The sequence below is a fragment of the Lagenorhynchus albirostris genome, chromosome 16 (assembly GCF_949774975.1).
Source record: "Lagenorhynchus albirostris chromosome 16, mLagAlb1.1, whole genome shotgun sequence".
NCBI lineage: Eukaryota > Metazoa > Chordata > Mammalia > Artiodactyla > Delphinidae > Lagenorhynchus > Lagenorhynchus albirostris.
The window spans coordinates 74,247,409-74,262,936 of NC_083110.1; the positions used below are offsets into that span (position 1 = coordinate 74,247,409).

Sequence of the window (15,528 nt, forward strand, 5' to 3'; positions counted from 1 at the left end):
CACCTCTGAGTCTGGCTGCAGCAGCTGCTGACTCCACAGCAATCCTGAAGCAGAGACAGCAGTGTGTGGTGCGCGCAGCACGAGTCTAGGATTCGAGAGGACCCAGCTCTGGAGTTCCTTCGAGACCTTGGCAAACATCACTTCCCCGCCCGGAACCTGGAGGTCCCCAACTGTAAAACGGGGTGGGAGGTGGAGGTGGAGGTGACGAGACCAACTCGATGAACCTGAAGCTCTCAAACCCTACAACCCTCTTCTGTGAGTTCAAGCAACTATCTCAGTCCTGGGAAAGCCCTGACGACAGCATCAACCAAAGATGGAAACCTCAGCAGGACAAGTGACCGTCAGCCACTGGCCGGTTCTGGCGGTCCCAACACGGCAACCAGGTTGTTCAATAAAACTTCTGGTTGAGTCCATAAAGGCCATTTAAGACGTCTTCTAACCCTCAAAGGAGTTTCCAAGTTTAGAAAGGAGGAAAGTAGCATTTGTCGCTAGCCACCTAGGTACCGGTTGGGTGTTTTCACCTGTTTACCCAACCGATTTCTCATAACCACTAGAGTGGGTTGAACTGTGGCCCCAGAAAAGATGAGTCCATGTCCTAACCCCCTGGCACCTGTGAACGTGACCCTATTTGGAAATAAGGTCTTTGTGATGGAGTTTAAGGACCTCAAGATGAGGTCATCCTGGATTGAAGACGGGCTCCAAATCCAACGACAGGTGTCCTTACGAGAGAAAGGCAGAGGGCGATTTGAGACACCACGGAGAGGAAGGCCACGGGAAGACAGAGCTGGAGGTGGAGTGATATGTCCACAAGCCAAGAACTGCTGACAGCCACCAGAAGCTGGGACAGAGGCCTGAACGGATTCGCCCTCGGAATCTCCAAAAGGATCCAACCCTACAGAGAGCCTGACTTCAGACTTCTGGCTTCCAGAACTGACAAGAGAATAATTTCCCATTGTTTTAAGCCATCCAGCCTGTGATGATGTGTTACAGCAGCCCCTAGGAAACTGATACAGCCATCACAGCAACGAGGTAAGCATCATCGCTGAGAGAGGCTCAGAGGAGCTAGTCACTTGTCCCAGTTCTCTTGGTCCCCAGTGTGTGGGCCGACAGAGCCGCTATGCTCACAACACCGGGCTGCCTTTATCTAACATTAGTGAGTCTCAGCACCTTCCTTTTCAGACACGAGGAGAGTGAAAAAAAAAAGGCATGAAGAACCTCGGGGTAAGACAGGAATTAGGACACAGACCTACTAGAGAATGGACTTGAGGATATGGGGAGGGGGAAGGGTAAGCTGGGACAAAGCGAGAGAGTGGCATGGACGTACATACACTACCAAACGTAAAATAGATATAGGTAGTGGGAAGCAGCCGCACAGCACAGGGAGATCAGCTCGGTGCTTTGTGACCACCTAGAGGGGTGGGATAGGGAGGGTGGGAGGGAGGGAGATGCAAGAGGGAGGAGATATGGGAACATATGTATATGCATAACTGATTCACTTTGTTATGAAGCAGAAACTAACACACCATTGTAAAGCAATTATACCCCAATAAAGATGTTAAAAAAAAAAAAAAAGTTAAAGGCCTTCTGCCAGGCTGCTGCTTCTTGGTGGCGGGGCCCAGGCAGAATTCTGCGCTCCAGCCTCACTCACTGATGAGCTACGGGCGAGCACTTGCCACCTCCCAGAGCTCGCTATTTTAAGGAGAGCCCGTTTTATTATCACCACAATTACTGAGATGTGGAGCTTCACACTAATTTTCCCTTGCAAGTAAATGGCTGAAAAGTAATGGTGTCAATTTTAATGAGGATCAAACAAGGCTCCTAAAAGGCTCCCATAAACCAAAGCGTTTCCCTCACACACAACAATGGCTCGCTATTTAATTCCAGAACACAAGAATGTCACTTAAATTACACAGCTTTTACATTAAAGTGCTTATGGGAATGCCTTTCCAAGGAAGAATTTCAATAAAAAGGTCTCACCCAGTTTGATGCGTCGTCATATCCAAACTACAAGCCTATGTAGCATAGCAACAAAAATAAAACCTTGGAGAATGGGAACTAGGTCAGGACTTCACTTTCTCTGGGAAAGAGTCTCTGATATTCTGTCAAACCGAGATGGAGGTGAGAGGCTGCTACCACGCAGCCGTGTATTAAACTTGGACCTACAGGCCACCAGAAATTCACAGTTCAAGCCTGAACCCCTTTTGTTTCCACTTGCTGAGATGTTCAGGATGACTGTCTGCCAGCCCTGTAAGTCTGCCTGAGACGCTTCAGCTGACTCAATTCTTATTTTATTACCACTTCTCAAAGCAATTACTAGGGTTTTGAGCAAAGATGAGAGTATTTCACACCTCCATCTTTCCTGAAAATGTCTTATACTCCGCTGACTTTTGGCTTCTATTTATTAAGAAGGTTCAAGGCTTGGAAAATTATTGGGGTTGAGCTTTAATGGATATTCCCAACCAGCATTGTGTCATTATTGGCCCACGTTTAGCTGGGCGATCTCCCAACTTTGTGACATAATCAGGCCTTTCTCTGCATTACTCCATACACTACGCTCCCTCCACATTACACCACTGAATCATACGCTCTTTTCAACAAGACTGATTGCCAGGGGATTAACATTAGACAGCACAATTCCATTATTCAGCAGCACAATTCAAATCCAACCCTAAACTCTAAGAGAGATTTCAGGGCTTCACAGAGATGAGCTGCCAGAAAGCTGAAAGGGGAGGTGGGGTGAGGGGCTTTTGAACATTTTACATAACAACTCAACCTAAAACCTGCTAGAAGCGAGAGCCCGTGGCTGAAGTGGCCGAGATATGACTCCTGATTCCTGGAATGGCCCCAACCCATCTTAATGAATGATTTGTAGATCTCTGCAAAGCCAGGATCCCCAAAGACTGCTGTTAACACAATGATTTTATTCCCACAATAAATGACTTTTGTCCAAAATAACTATTTAGAACTTTTAGCCCCAAAACTTTCTTTCCTTTAATAGGAACACTTTCATGTCAAACTCAGGATATGCGAGGCCCAAAGTGAAATCCAAGTGGTGTGCTCCTCTTTTTTTTTTTTTAAATTAATTTATTTTGGGGGGCCGCGCCATGTGGCACGTGGGATCGTGGTTCCCCGATCAGGGACTGAGCCTGCGCCCCCTGCATTGGAAGCGTGGAGTCTTAACTGCTGGACCGCCAGGGATGTCCAAGTCGTGTGCTCTTTGATTGATAGACTTATGACACATCAATGCCAAAATAAATGTTAACCATTTTCTTCTCATGTGTGAGTGTTACTTCTCCTTGTGTTTGCTTGGTAAACTATCAGTACGTAGTGATTCCCGCTAAGAAACATTCCACAAATATCTCTGTGAGAAAAGAAGGCTCTTAAAACTCAGGCTTTTATGAATATCTACAGAATCTATATTAAACAAAATCCTTTCAAATTTCACATTAAGGCTTCTGAATAACAAAATGCTGTCTTTTTCACTGAACACTTTACAAATGGGGATAAAGACTGAATCATGCTTTCTAAGGCAGAGTTTCTTATGGATTTAATTTAACCTGATAGAAAATTAAAATGGTTTTCTATTTAATTTTCAGTTAACCTAAAACTTCAATTAACCACATCTATGTAATTTGGTTTATCAAGATGTTGCAAAGTTTCTTTAATGGCTCTTCGGGCAACTCAAATATCTATGGGGTCTCTCTCCGCAAAGAGTTTATATTTTATTGAAGGAGAAGAAATGCCCACATGTGAAATAATACTAAGGGCACGTGCACAGGAAATGATGGCGGAAGGCCTTTGTTTGTGGATGCACAGGGGGTGGGCATGAGTTTGTGGGGTTACAGAGGGTCACACTAACGCAAAATGAGTCAAGGTGAGACTGAGACTTTAGCAGGAGTCAGAAACCTGCATGTGGGGATGTGCAAACCGATTAGGTAACCCACAGCAAGGACTCAAGGACAGGTGGCCACACTGAGAGTCAGGGTAGATGGCAAAGACAAAAGGTGGCTTCTACAAAGGAAAGATCTCAGCCCACCATCCCGAAACGAGACACCTCCTAGGTGTAAGTTTATCAATGCTCCAACAAGACAGGGAAACAGCCTTTCTTCATCAGTTACAACAAAACCCATCATAATAGACCAGACTTAGGAAGAAATTTGAGTTTCCAGGACAACAAGCTATGTTGTCTTAAGATATTTCATTAAAATAGTTTATTTAAGCACTTTGATTTAAAAAAGTATTCATAAGCCCATTAAAACAGTTCCCTTTTCACAGAAGAAATAGCTTCTAGGAATAGATGTTGAACTTGTAGTGTCTAATGACTTTCTTCTGATGGGACTGAAGGGTCCCTTGACGTTAACCTTCGTCCAACCAGCTATAAGCTCAGTCATTATAATACCTTTTCCTTTACTCTTCAGCCAGCATTATATAGTTGCCCTTCTTTCAGCAACAACGTTCTCCCACAGTCTAACTGTACCTCTCCCTGCAGACGCTAACATTTTGCGGAGAAATCTCAGCTTCCAGAACATCAGCACATCTCACACCACATCCACATTACACAAAATGATGCTTGGGAGCCAAGGGGATCACGCAAAACACATAAAACTCAGCTAATCAGGAAACAGAACATTGTCAAATGACAGAAGAATCCTTCCCAAATGATAGCGTGTATTTAGAAAGAATGAAAACAAACCAAGCCTCCTGAAAGCACGGGGAGAAACAAGACTCACTTTCACAATTTCAAATGAGTAAAGCTGCAGCAGGCTGGCACGTGGCTGCCGCTTGGGGAGAAGCAAACTCACCAACAACATCAAGGTGGTACGTGTGATTGATGGACCCGTAATCGTTCTCCACCACACAGGTATAATTTCCTTTGTCGGATGGGACCACGCTTTCCATGATAAGGCTCCAGTGCTGGTTTCGTACCTGCAAAGACGAACGGAAAGGTGGTTATTGAACAATCTTAGTGCAGAACACCAGGCGCTTTGCTTTCTTGATTTAAAAAGAAGTTGAGGGAGACAAGGAAGGTAGAGAAGAATCACCTGAATTCTAAATTTTCCTCATAATAAATACTCAGACTGGGGACAAAGGAAAACAACAATTATCATCATGGTGAACATCTGGCAAGCTGACAGCATCATGCTAAGATACAAAAGAGTGTTTGCAGTAGGTCTGTCACTGTCACGGGTTTGAGGGGTCCTCCAGGAGCTGCCAAGTGGCCGGGGAACCTAACACTAACCCACAGCATCAGTGCCCCAGGGCAGGTGAGCCTCAGACTGCTCATCCACTGGGAGCCCTCAAACCCTACAGCGCCAAGGAACTACGTAGAGCAAACGCCAGTGAACACGTACCGTAAACCAGGCACTTTGCTGAGCGCTCCTTTCCACCTCAGCTAACTTAACCTTAACTCTCCCAAGGAGCCCGCAAGGTAGGTGCTGTTATTGTTCCTGGAAGCTTCTGGTTTGAAGTCCTCTTAGATCCTTCCCCACAGCGTTTAGATGCTGTCAGGACATCTCAAGAAGTTTCAGCTGGAAACATAGGTCTGCCCCTCCCATCTCTGGCTGAATAGATGCTACATGTTCCTGAGATACACTCGGAATTTCAAATATGGGAGCAATGAATCCTCAGGAAACTTAAGTTGTGTATCCATCTGTTTACAAACTCCTTGAGACTTTTCAAAGATAAGCAGCACATGAGAAAATAAGGTATTGTGATTCTTACCCTAGTTCTGTCAACATGCAAACAGACTAGGTTCTAAGGTTTCCACCTTGCTTTCAAAGTATTTCAATAGACTCAGGCTTTCAAGCAAGCATGATTTTTCCTTATCAAGGTCAAAATGCAAATTTCATCTTTCAGGTTCATGGCTTTAATATTTCTCTCCAAATCCATATCATTCTTTAAAGGCATTTTGGACAAGGCATTCTGGAGAAATGGAAAGAAAAAATAAAAAGCCAGGGCCTACTCATCCTATTTCAGGGATTCCAACTGACCTTCTGAATGATTCCCTGAGCACTGCAAGTGTTTTCTGCCTTAATCACATAAAAAACCGATAATGCCAGCAGAGCCTGCGCAAGCACATGAGAGATTCTAGGAACTAAATTAGAGAATAAAGAAAATCGTCTCGTGAACGCTCCATTATAAAGAGGGGAGGGCAGAGCAGCTGTCCACTTGGAAAAGCAGAGCCAACAGAGGTAAGAGGTTAGAAGAACACGCGATAGTACAACTCTTTTCATGTCAGTCGTTCAGTTCAGCACAAGCCATCATGGCAGAGTGCAGTTACTGACGCTGAGTCCAAAAACAAGATTGCTGGTCATCACTAACAGTCTTGGGAAGCATCATGGGGGTGAAGGCTGGATTCTTCTTCTTCACAGACTACAAGCCATGAATTAAGACTGCGTTCCGAGCAGTCACTTTGCTTCAGCTGCTGCCTGAAAACGACTCCCCCTGTAAACCATGGAGGTTGTTTCAGTCTAAGGTCCTAGAGCTGGTGATGGGGTGTTCGTCTCACTGTCCCAGGTGAAATGTCTGGCAGTCAATGAACTTGAAGTCATCAGACCTACAATGGAGAGAGTCTATTCTCTACATCGGAGAAGACACTTTCTGCTCTTGGCTGGGCCACAGACTTTTAGGAGAACCAAAACAAGAGGCTGTGTCTCCTCTTGGGATAAGCACCTTCTTTGCAGAATGTATAAAAGGGACGCTCAGGAAGAAGAGAAGATGTGGACGCTAAAATCTCCAGTTTAAGAATTCCCTATGGAAATCCTGGCCCCCCTGGGGGCTACCCTGGAGCTGTAGGCTCAGAGCATGGAAAAGGCAGGTGCTAGCTCCTTAACTCGAGGCAGATGAGCCCACAATGAGACTCTCCCGCTCCAGAAGTGCTCAGCAGTATCAGGAATGGGGCTCTCTTGGCCTCTGAGGAACCAGTCACGTGGAGGGTAACTCGGGCCGATGTCACCAAGCCACGTAATCCAGCATTTAGCCCCGCTGTAAATATTCAGTTCTTTGAGCCCCTGCTCAAATGTCATGCCCATAAGCCCTTAATCATGGCTAGTGCCTGTCTCTGGACCCCATCCAAACTGTCAATGTCTTTCTTGTGCCTGGATCCAGATTTGGCACAGAGTGGATTCCAAATGGAGCTGAACCTGAACTGTGCAGGCAGGGCATGGTCCGTCTCTGCCCGAGACATTAAATCTTGGCATATACAGCCCCGCACGCCACTGCCTTTTTTTAACCCTAGGGCCTATGGTCAGCTCCAGTCTTTCGTCGGGGCTATGGCATTCCACGTAAGATCTACAAGGGCATGTGCTCCCTGGATATTTACTTCCTAGAGATGCACGACAATAATGTTCATAAGTTAACATTTATAAAATGCTTTCACAATGAGAAACACATTTACCCAACAGGGTGCTTCTGCCCTTCCAGAGGCCTTGGTACTCAATCAATATTGCCCCATACAGTGCTGTTAATATTTGTTTTCTTACACCGTGGCCCCAGTATTTGATTCCTTGACATCCGCCAATCCCAAATGTCATGAGCTGTGGCATTTTCCAATGGATGCCCTTGGAAGTCTCCAACAGGGAGACTATTTGACACTTTTGTAGGGGACATCCTACCATTAATTATTGGTTGCTTAATGACAAGCTAAGAGACGACAAACAGTAACTCTACAAAGATGGGGAACAGAGGCACAAAGATTTCTGTGCTTTTTTAAACACACCATTTCCATACGAGATTCCGGGTACACCTAAAGAAACTACAAAAATGTAAGATGTCATCTTCGACACGTTTTTCTCAATTCCTCAGCTTTTTAATGCTCCATTGTTTCTGCCACTTAGGTCAAATGAACATAAACCATCTTTGGTTGCACAGAAGAGGGAATGTAAGTACTCAACAAACATATGAAAAGATGCTTAACCTCATTAAGGAGCAGGGAACTGCAAATTAAAACAATGATGAGGGCTCCCCTGGTGGCGCAGTGGCTGAGAGTCTGCCTGCCGATACAGGGGACGCGGGTTCGTGCCCCGGTCCGGGAGGATCCCACATGCCGCGGAGCGGCTGGGCCCGTGAGCCACGGCCGCTGAGCCTGCGCGTCCGGAGCCTGTGCTCCGCAACGGAAGAGGCCACAGCAGTGAGAGGCCCGCGTACCGCAAAAAAAAGGAAAAACAATGATGAGACACTGTTATTCACCAGTTGATTAACAAAAATTAGAAAGATCAATGTCATTGAGTACTCGGTGAGGGTGGAGGGAAATAGAAACTCAAATTGATAACATAAGTTGAGAAAAACCTTTCTGTAAAATAATTTGCTAGTACCCATTAAAATTAGCAACACACATTTTTTTTTTTGGACCCAGCTAATTCCACTTCTAGAAATCTTGCCTACACAGAAAAGAGCAGGATTACTTCAAAGCACATAATAAAATTGTTGCTTCAAGCACAGTTTGTAACAGAAGAAAACTGGAATCCATCAACAGGAGACTCATTCAACATGAACAGTTTATTCCAAAAGAATAGCCTACAGTCATTAAAAAGAATGAGGTATTCTTATGTTCCGTCCCGGTAAAATATCACTGATAGTTACTGATGAATGAAAACAAGTAGCCTGAGTGCAAATATGTATATTCATGATTCCATTTTGTAAAAAACATACACACACAAGACACACACATGACACACACACACACAACCTTCTAGGCGCATATAGGCCTGAATCTGTAAGCATGACTTGTGTACAAGGTAAAATCAGAAAGAAAATGTACTCAACTGTTAGTGATATACTTTATATAATTAAGCAGTAGGATTAGAAATGTTTACTCTTTTCTCATTTTCACTTTTCAAATTTAAACATAAATCTCACACACACACAACAGAAAAAGTGAAATAAACCCTAGGGTAGTAGTTGTTTTGTGGCAGAACCACCGCATGTGTAACTCTCCGGCGGACAGACCACAAAAGCCAGGGAGAAGAGAAATCCTGCAGTAACCGACCATGCACAATCCCTTCTTCTCATTCCTCCCTGTGGCTAAATCTTTGTGGAATTCATCAGTATTTTTCATCTGCCAAGGAACAAAATGAGAGAGCATGGGGTTTCAAAACTATGTTCACTAAAATCTTCTAAAAATAACATTTCAATACTGAAACCAAGCAGACTGAAGCTAATGGCCTCAACTCTCTTCTTACTTGTAATCCAAAAACTGGATCCACAAACATTCTACACCCTGTCATTGCAAAGACAAAAGGTGGCCCAGACAGGTTTTCTCGGAATTCCTCAGTTACCTAAAGCCTCCACGTTGCACCTAAAACCCCTAGCCTTCAGCTGACAACTGGGAATGTCGATTGAGTTGGTAGGACACCAAAACACCTAGGTGAAAGGTGAAAGGTCAAAGACCCAGCTGTCACCTGGATGTTTGCTTTCCACATTGCAAAAAACTCTGAACATTTCCAAACACCCAGGTGTTCGATAACAAGCAGAATAAACACCCAGAAGCTGGATGGAAAGTTTTGCTCTGTGCCAAATCGAGGAATGATGTGTCCACATGATGGTAAATACCCCCAAGACTTCCTTCCACCAGTATCAGGGCTCAAATTATGGAGAAGGACAGCACTCCCTTTTAACCCTGGCCTTCATAAGGTGCCCCACGAACTACAATTCAACATAGACCAGGTGTCATGAGGATGCCTAAAATCTTACTAGCCCATGGCAGATCCCCATTTTCAGCTGGTTCCTGGGGGACTCCAGACCATCCCTCTGGGATGTATACATACAAACTGAGCTTACATGTGCCAAGGGCTGTAGCACACGCTGCTTCCTGTCACCACGCAGACCTGGAGACAAACACCTGTTTAATGCTTAAACGCCAAGAGGTTTGCTTTTCGGGAGGGGTCCAGAGAACAGGGCTGGGTGAGCTCTGATCTTTGAGGACCAATGGCAGAAACTCTTCCCTCTACTCAGTAAACAATGGATCTCTCCAGAGGAGGTGGGAAGTGAATTATAAAATGCAAGGCTGATCCCTTCGATGCCTGTGCCCTTCGATGCCTGTTCCCTGACGGTGCCCAGAAAGGTGCTCTGGGGACAGACTGCCAAAAGGGCATCCGCTGCCTTTTGAACTTAACTCTTTAAAAACGTCACGGCCTTCTTTAAAAAGCTAAACACAGAATCACCATATGATCGAGCAATTCCATTCCTAGGTATACACCCGAAGGAACTCCAAGTAAGGACTCAAACAGATACTAGTACACCAATGTTCATAGCTGCGTCATCCACAGTAGCCACAAGGTGGAAACAACCCAAGCGCCCATCAACAGATGAACGGATAAACGAAGTGTGATATATCCATATAATGGAATATGATTCAGCCACTCTTTTAAAAGAAGGAAGTTCTGATACATGCTACAACATGGATGAACCTTGAACATATTAAGTGAAACAGCCAGATACAAAAGGACACATTTCCTATGATTCCACTTATAGGAGATACCTGGACAGGCAAATTCACAGACAGAAAGTAGATTCGAAGTTACCAGGGCCTGGGGAAAGGAGGAGGAGGGAATTAATGTTTAATGGATACAGAGTTTCTATTTTGGATGATGAAAAAGTTTTAGAAATAAATGACAAATTTTATGTTATACTTTTACCACACACCAAAAAAAAAATCTCATACAGGTCACGGAAGCTAGAAGCACAGCGTCATACCCCTCCCCCCAACTTTACTCTCAACAGTATACCCTGCATCAACTGACAGTTATATGCTCTTGGGAAGCCATTACTACCTACGTGTCTTTCGTTTATCAAAACAGTGTTTGGGGGTTTTTTTTAAACAAAACATGGAACCATATTTTAATATGGGCATGAACTTTGGAGCAAAAATTGCCTGGGTCCAAATAACAGCTCCACCACCTAGGAGCCCCATGTGCAAAGGGGACAAAAGAACAGTGCCCACCTCTTTGGGCTGTGCAGGGGACAGGGTGCCATGTACACAGGAGGCACCTGGAACAGTCAGGACACAGGTGAGCAGACAACACATGCCAGCAGATACCAACATACACCTGCCCCTCGTCACAGTCTCCCTGATCTGACATTAAAGCAGAAGTGTCTTGGTTGAAAAAAAGCTCAACAAATATGAATACATTAAAACGCAAATTAGTACTGATTTTTCCAAATAAACACACTTTGGGGTTAAGCATTACACTTAATAACCTAGAAAATGTAAATCTAACCTAACCATCAAAACAACCAGTTCAGTTGTGATAAGAAAATAATTTTTGTAGTTGTCTTTTCTTGGACCTGAAATGTACTTGGAAACTAACAGTCCATACTCTACAATGCTTCCTCTCCTCTGCCAGGCCGCTCCGTGGGAATTCTAACCTCTTGGATGCCGTGGGCTCTTGTGCCAATTCTATGGCCGTGTTGAGGGAGAGCTTTATCCCATGATCTCTCTTGGGTCTTATGCAGTTAGTAAGTGGCTTGAAAGATGGTTTTTAAGAATGTTCTTCTCCTCTATGCCTAAATCATTACCTAGGAATGAGCTAGCAATTGAGCTGGTCTATTAATTATCTCAGTCATCTTCTTGCTTTTCTACATTTAATTGTAATCACTGCTCAGAGCCCTACTAAACATCTAGCCTTAAAGGCAACCTCCTTATAAAAAACAAACTCTGTGCTGCTGTTTAAGATGAAAAATGGCTGATGCTGCGTTATGGTCAGGCTACTAAATCACAGGTTTTAGTGCTGGAAAGGATCAGACGTTAGAGATTTCCTATCCCATCTTCTCATCTTAAGGATAGGTGATGTGAAGCCCGGAGATCTCAGCCAACTTTTTAACTGATGTTAAAAAGCCCAGGCATCAGCACAATTAGGGAGATATGGTTTTGCTTCAAGTCATGCTTCGTCATTATATAACATCCAACCAGGCTTTGCCCACATACTAAGAAAAACAGTAATTTGACTCTTAATAACCTAAGAATGGCTCAGCATGAGTTCTTTGATAAGTAAGACTGAAACACAGAATACCAAAGAGCTCTATGGGCCATTTTAATTAAAATGAGCTTCCTGTCCTGTTTCATAATTCTCTTTGACTCTGTTTTGGTTTTTTTGTGTTCCTTCTCCCTTCAATGGCCACATATGCATAATACAGTAGACCAGGGCCAAAGTGCCCAGCCCATAACCAGGTAGAAAGAGCTAGACAGACAGCTGGGCCATCAGAGCACAGCCATGGTTTATGCAATGAGATTTATGAAGGAGAAAAAAAAAAAAATCACAGAAATGCACACCAAAAAAATCACAATTTTGTTTGTGGGAAATTTCAGGTCTTGCTTTCTGGAAAAATACATCTTGGAAAACTTGACAGTTTGCTTCTTCATTAAATAAAAGAGCAAAAGGACGGGAGTGAGAGGAGGGGTCATTTGAACATCAGTCGGGCCCTCCACGTGAACAATTAGGTCTCGGCCTTGGGGGGAAGTGCCGAGGAATGGAAACTACAAACTGTACAATACGGATCCCTCAAGTCACATGTTCAGAGACACAGTTCTTTACAAGTGTATGTAGGTAACAAAGAAAACATCAGAGGGAAAACCTCCCATCACGACCATGCTCCCCACTCTGCCCTGGAGCTCAGCCCAGCAGGGGTGGCCCTCAGGTGGGAGTCCACCTCTGTGACCTTTAGCGACTTCATGGCCTAGGAACCTGGGGACCTGGGGTGAGTCTAACACGTCATTAGCAAGACTTAGGCTTTAGGTAACTATATTTTCCCAGGAGGTAAGAGATCTCTGTCTTTTCCTTTCAAGTCCCAGAAGCCCATTGGGCTCAATGGAATTTCTAAGGGTGTCCCGTATTCCCAAAACGAATGACCGATGCCACAACGGTTGTGAATCCAGGTTGACTACCCTTGCAATGATGCGGCAAGCCCCCAGGCCAGTCAGGCCCACCGTCCCAGCCTCTTTCTCCACAGAGAAAGGCCAGCTGGGCAAGAGATGCATCACTGCCGGCTGGCACTCCCCACCCCCGCTCCAAAGGTGTAATACTCTCCCTTTTGTTTGCCCTTTTCATTGAAAACAAAAACAGAGTTTAGATTTTTCTCCCCACACACTCAAATTCCATTCCTCTTTCACTCCAGAAATGACTCCAACATCAAACAACAAAAATACTTTGGTCGTCTGTGCCTCCTCGGGATGAGGCTAAAGGTTCCTAGTTTCACTTTTAGAACATTAGCTGCTCTTCATTTCGTGGAGTGTTGTCATCAATAATCAAAACCGAACTGCACCTGTTAAAAGCAAGCAGCATTTCCTCACTCGGCACCCTCAGTCTCCCAGCGTGTTTGTAACCACTAATTCAGATTTGCAAAAAGCTCCTTCCCCGTAATAATGATGTTGGTCCTATTTATTTTGAGACCGGGAGTTTCTGGAGGCTCACTGACCCTTTGCACTCATTTCCCAGACTTTCTTGAGGAAGGAAATGAGTTAACCACCAAGATTTTGACCACCCTTCTTATACTCAAGTTGTATTTAAATAAATCATTGGAACTGCATCAGTTATGATTTCAGAGAATGTTTGGTGGTTAGAACAATCCCAGGGGCCTCGATTTTAGTGGTTTAACTCTTCCTTTACAACCAGCATCACCTAATGAAATCTCTGTCTATTCATTCTTTAAAAAAAAAAAAAAAAAAAAAAAGCCAACCTCCAATCTCATTGTACCAGTCTAAGGACTGAACAAAGAGACAAATCGTCCTCCTGCTACTGCTTCCCCCAATGAGCAGGAGTCGTAGAAGACAACCCAAGTATTTCTACTCCACGGCTTCAAAGGCATCCACCTTCCAGCAGATGTGTTTCACATCTGTTTCACACATAAACTGCCCACACGTGCGCTTAGAAATTTACTCATAGGCTTTCCCAATTATCCTCTGGGTTTTGGCTTCTGGAAAGTAATTTTTCAATGTTAAAACAAAAGTCAAAAGTTCCTACAGACGAAAATACTAACCCTTTCAAGATGAGTAACTGTATATAGTGTTTCAGGAAAGGGCTCCGGGGCACTTTGTTGGAGGGAAGCCCCATTTGAGCGCAGCAGGGATGGGACAGGGACTCACGTGCCATCTAAAGTGATGTTGCTGTGTTAACACAGGTAAGGGGTACATCAGGGAAAGTCCTCCTGGGTATCACACTGCTGCCACCAAGAAATCCTCTCCCACATGGTTCTTAAGGACCCGGGGCCTGAGTTGATGCATATCCTGCTTCATCCACTGTGCAGGTTCCTCCGATGCTCCAGTGATCCCCGTGTTGCCTGATACTCGTGCCCTCAATAATCACCTCCCTTGGTGACTTACTTAATGGCAGAAAACAGCAAAAGTGGTGGGATGGTACTTCTGTGATTAGGTTACAAAGGCTGTGACATCTATCTTCCTCATACTCTCCTCTGTCTTATCTGTTCCCCCTCAGGAAGCTAGCTGCCATGCTGTCAGCTGCCCTATGGAGAGGCCCATGTGGCCAAAGGGTGGCCTCCAGCCAACGGCCAGTGAGGAACTGAGGCCCCCAGTCCAACAGCCTGCAAGGAAGTGAATCCTGACAACAACCACATGAGTGAGTCTGGAAGCAGATTCTTCCCCACTGACCCTTCAGATGAGACCCCAGCCCTAACTGAAACCACGATTACCCTCCTGTGAGAGGCCCTGAGACAGAAGGCCACCTAAGCCACACCTGGATTCCTGACCCATGGAAACTGTGAGAGAATAAATGCTGTTATAAAAGCTGCCAGGTCTTGGGGTAATTTGTTACAAGGCAATGGGTAACTGATACACCCATTCACGTTCCAAATGCACCAAAGAATTTCACAGTAAGGTTCCTTAAGTCATCCTTATATACTAAATTCGTAGAGTTCTCCCCTTCCACACTAAATGATCTGGAGATTCCACATCACTCTTCTGAGACAACCTTCCTTCAAACTCAGCCTAGAATCCTTTCCTGATCTCCTTTACCTTAGTCTCCCAAGGAGCCAACATCACCTCTCTGCACATCCACAGCACAACCTACTCTTCTAACTTCACCCATATCAGTGTCTTGATTGCCAGCTCTTCTGTCTGCCTTCCTGCTGGACGAGGAGCCCCGATAAGCTAGGGCCGTGCTTTGCCCAGAGCCTAGGACGGTGCCTGCTACGAGGGCACTCGATCAACATTTGCTCAATGGATGGACAAACGCCTGAAGAGGCATCTTCAGGTAAATGGTTGTCAATTTCAACCTCCCCAGTGAGTGATGAGACTATATTTCACCACATTCTGTAATGGGCTCTTCAGAATCCTTGAGGATGGAGGACAGGGAGATTGCCTCTGTCATCTTGGAAGTGTTCTTTTTTTTTTTTTAGTTTTATTTATTTATTTATTTGGCTGTGTTGGGTCTTCATTGCTGCGCACGGACTTTCTCTAGTTGCGGCGAGCAGGGGCTACTCTTCGTTGTGGTGCACATGCTTCTCACCGCAGTGGCTTCTCTCATTGCGAAGCACGGGCTCTAGGCTCACAGGCTTCAGTAGCTGTGGCACGCAGGCTCG

General features: G+C 44.8%; 1 protein-coding gene across 8 annotated transcripts in view; it reads right to left on the minus strand.

Annotated features, from left to right (window-relative positions):
- Positions 1-15,528, minus strand: part of FGFR2 (fibroblast growth factor receptor 2) — a 190,977-nt gene that overhangs the window by 96,025 nt on the left and 79,424 nt on the right. For all 8 annotated transcript variants that reach the window (XM_060125350.1, XM_060125351.1, XM_060125347.1 and 5 more), the window contains one exon: positions 4,803-4,926. In XM_060125350.1, the coding sequence (XP_059981333.1) occupies positions 4,803-4,926 (124 nt within the window). The remainder of the gene's footprint in view (positions 1-4,802; positions 4,927-15,528) is intronic.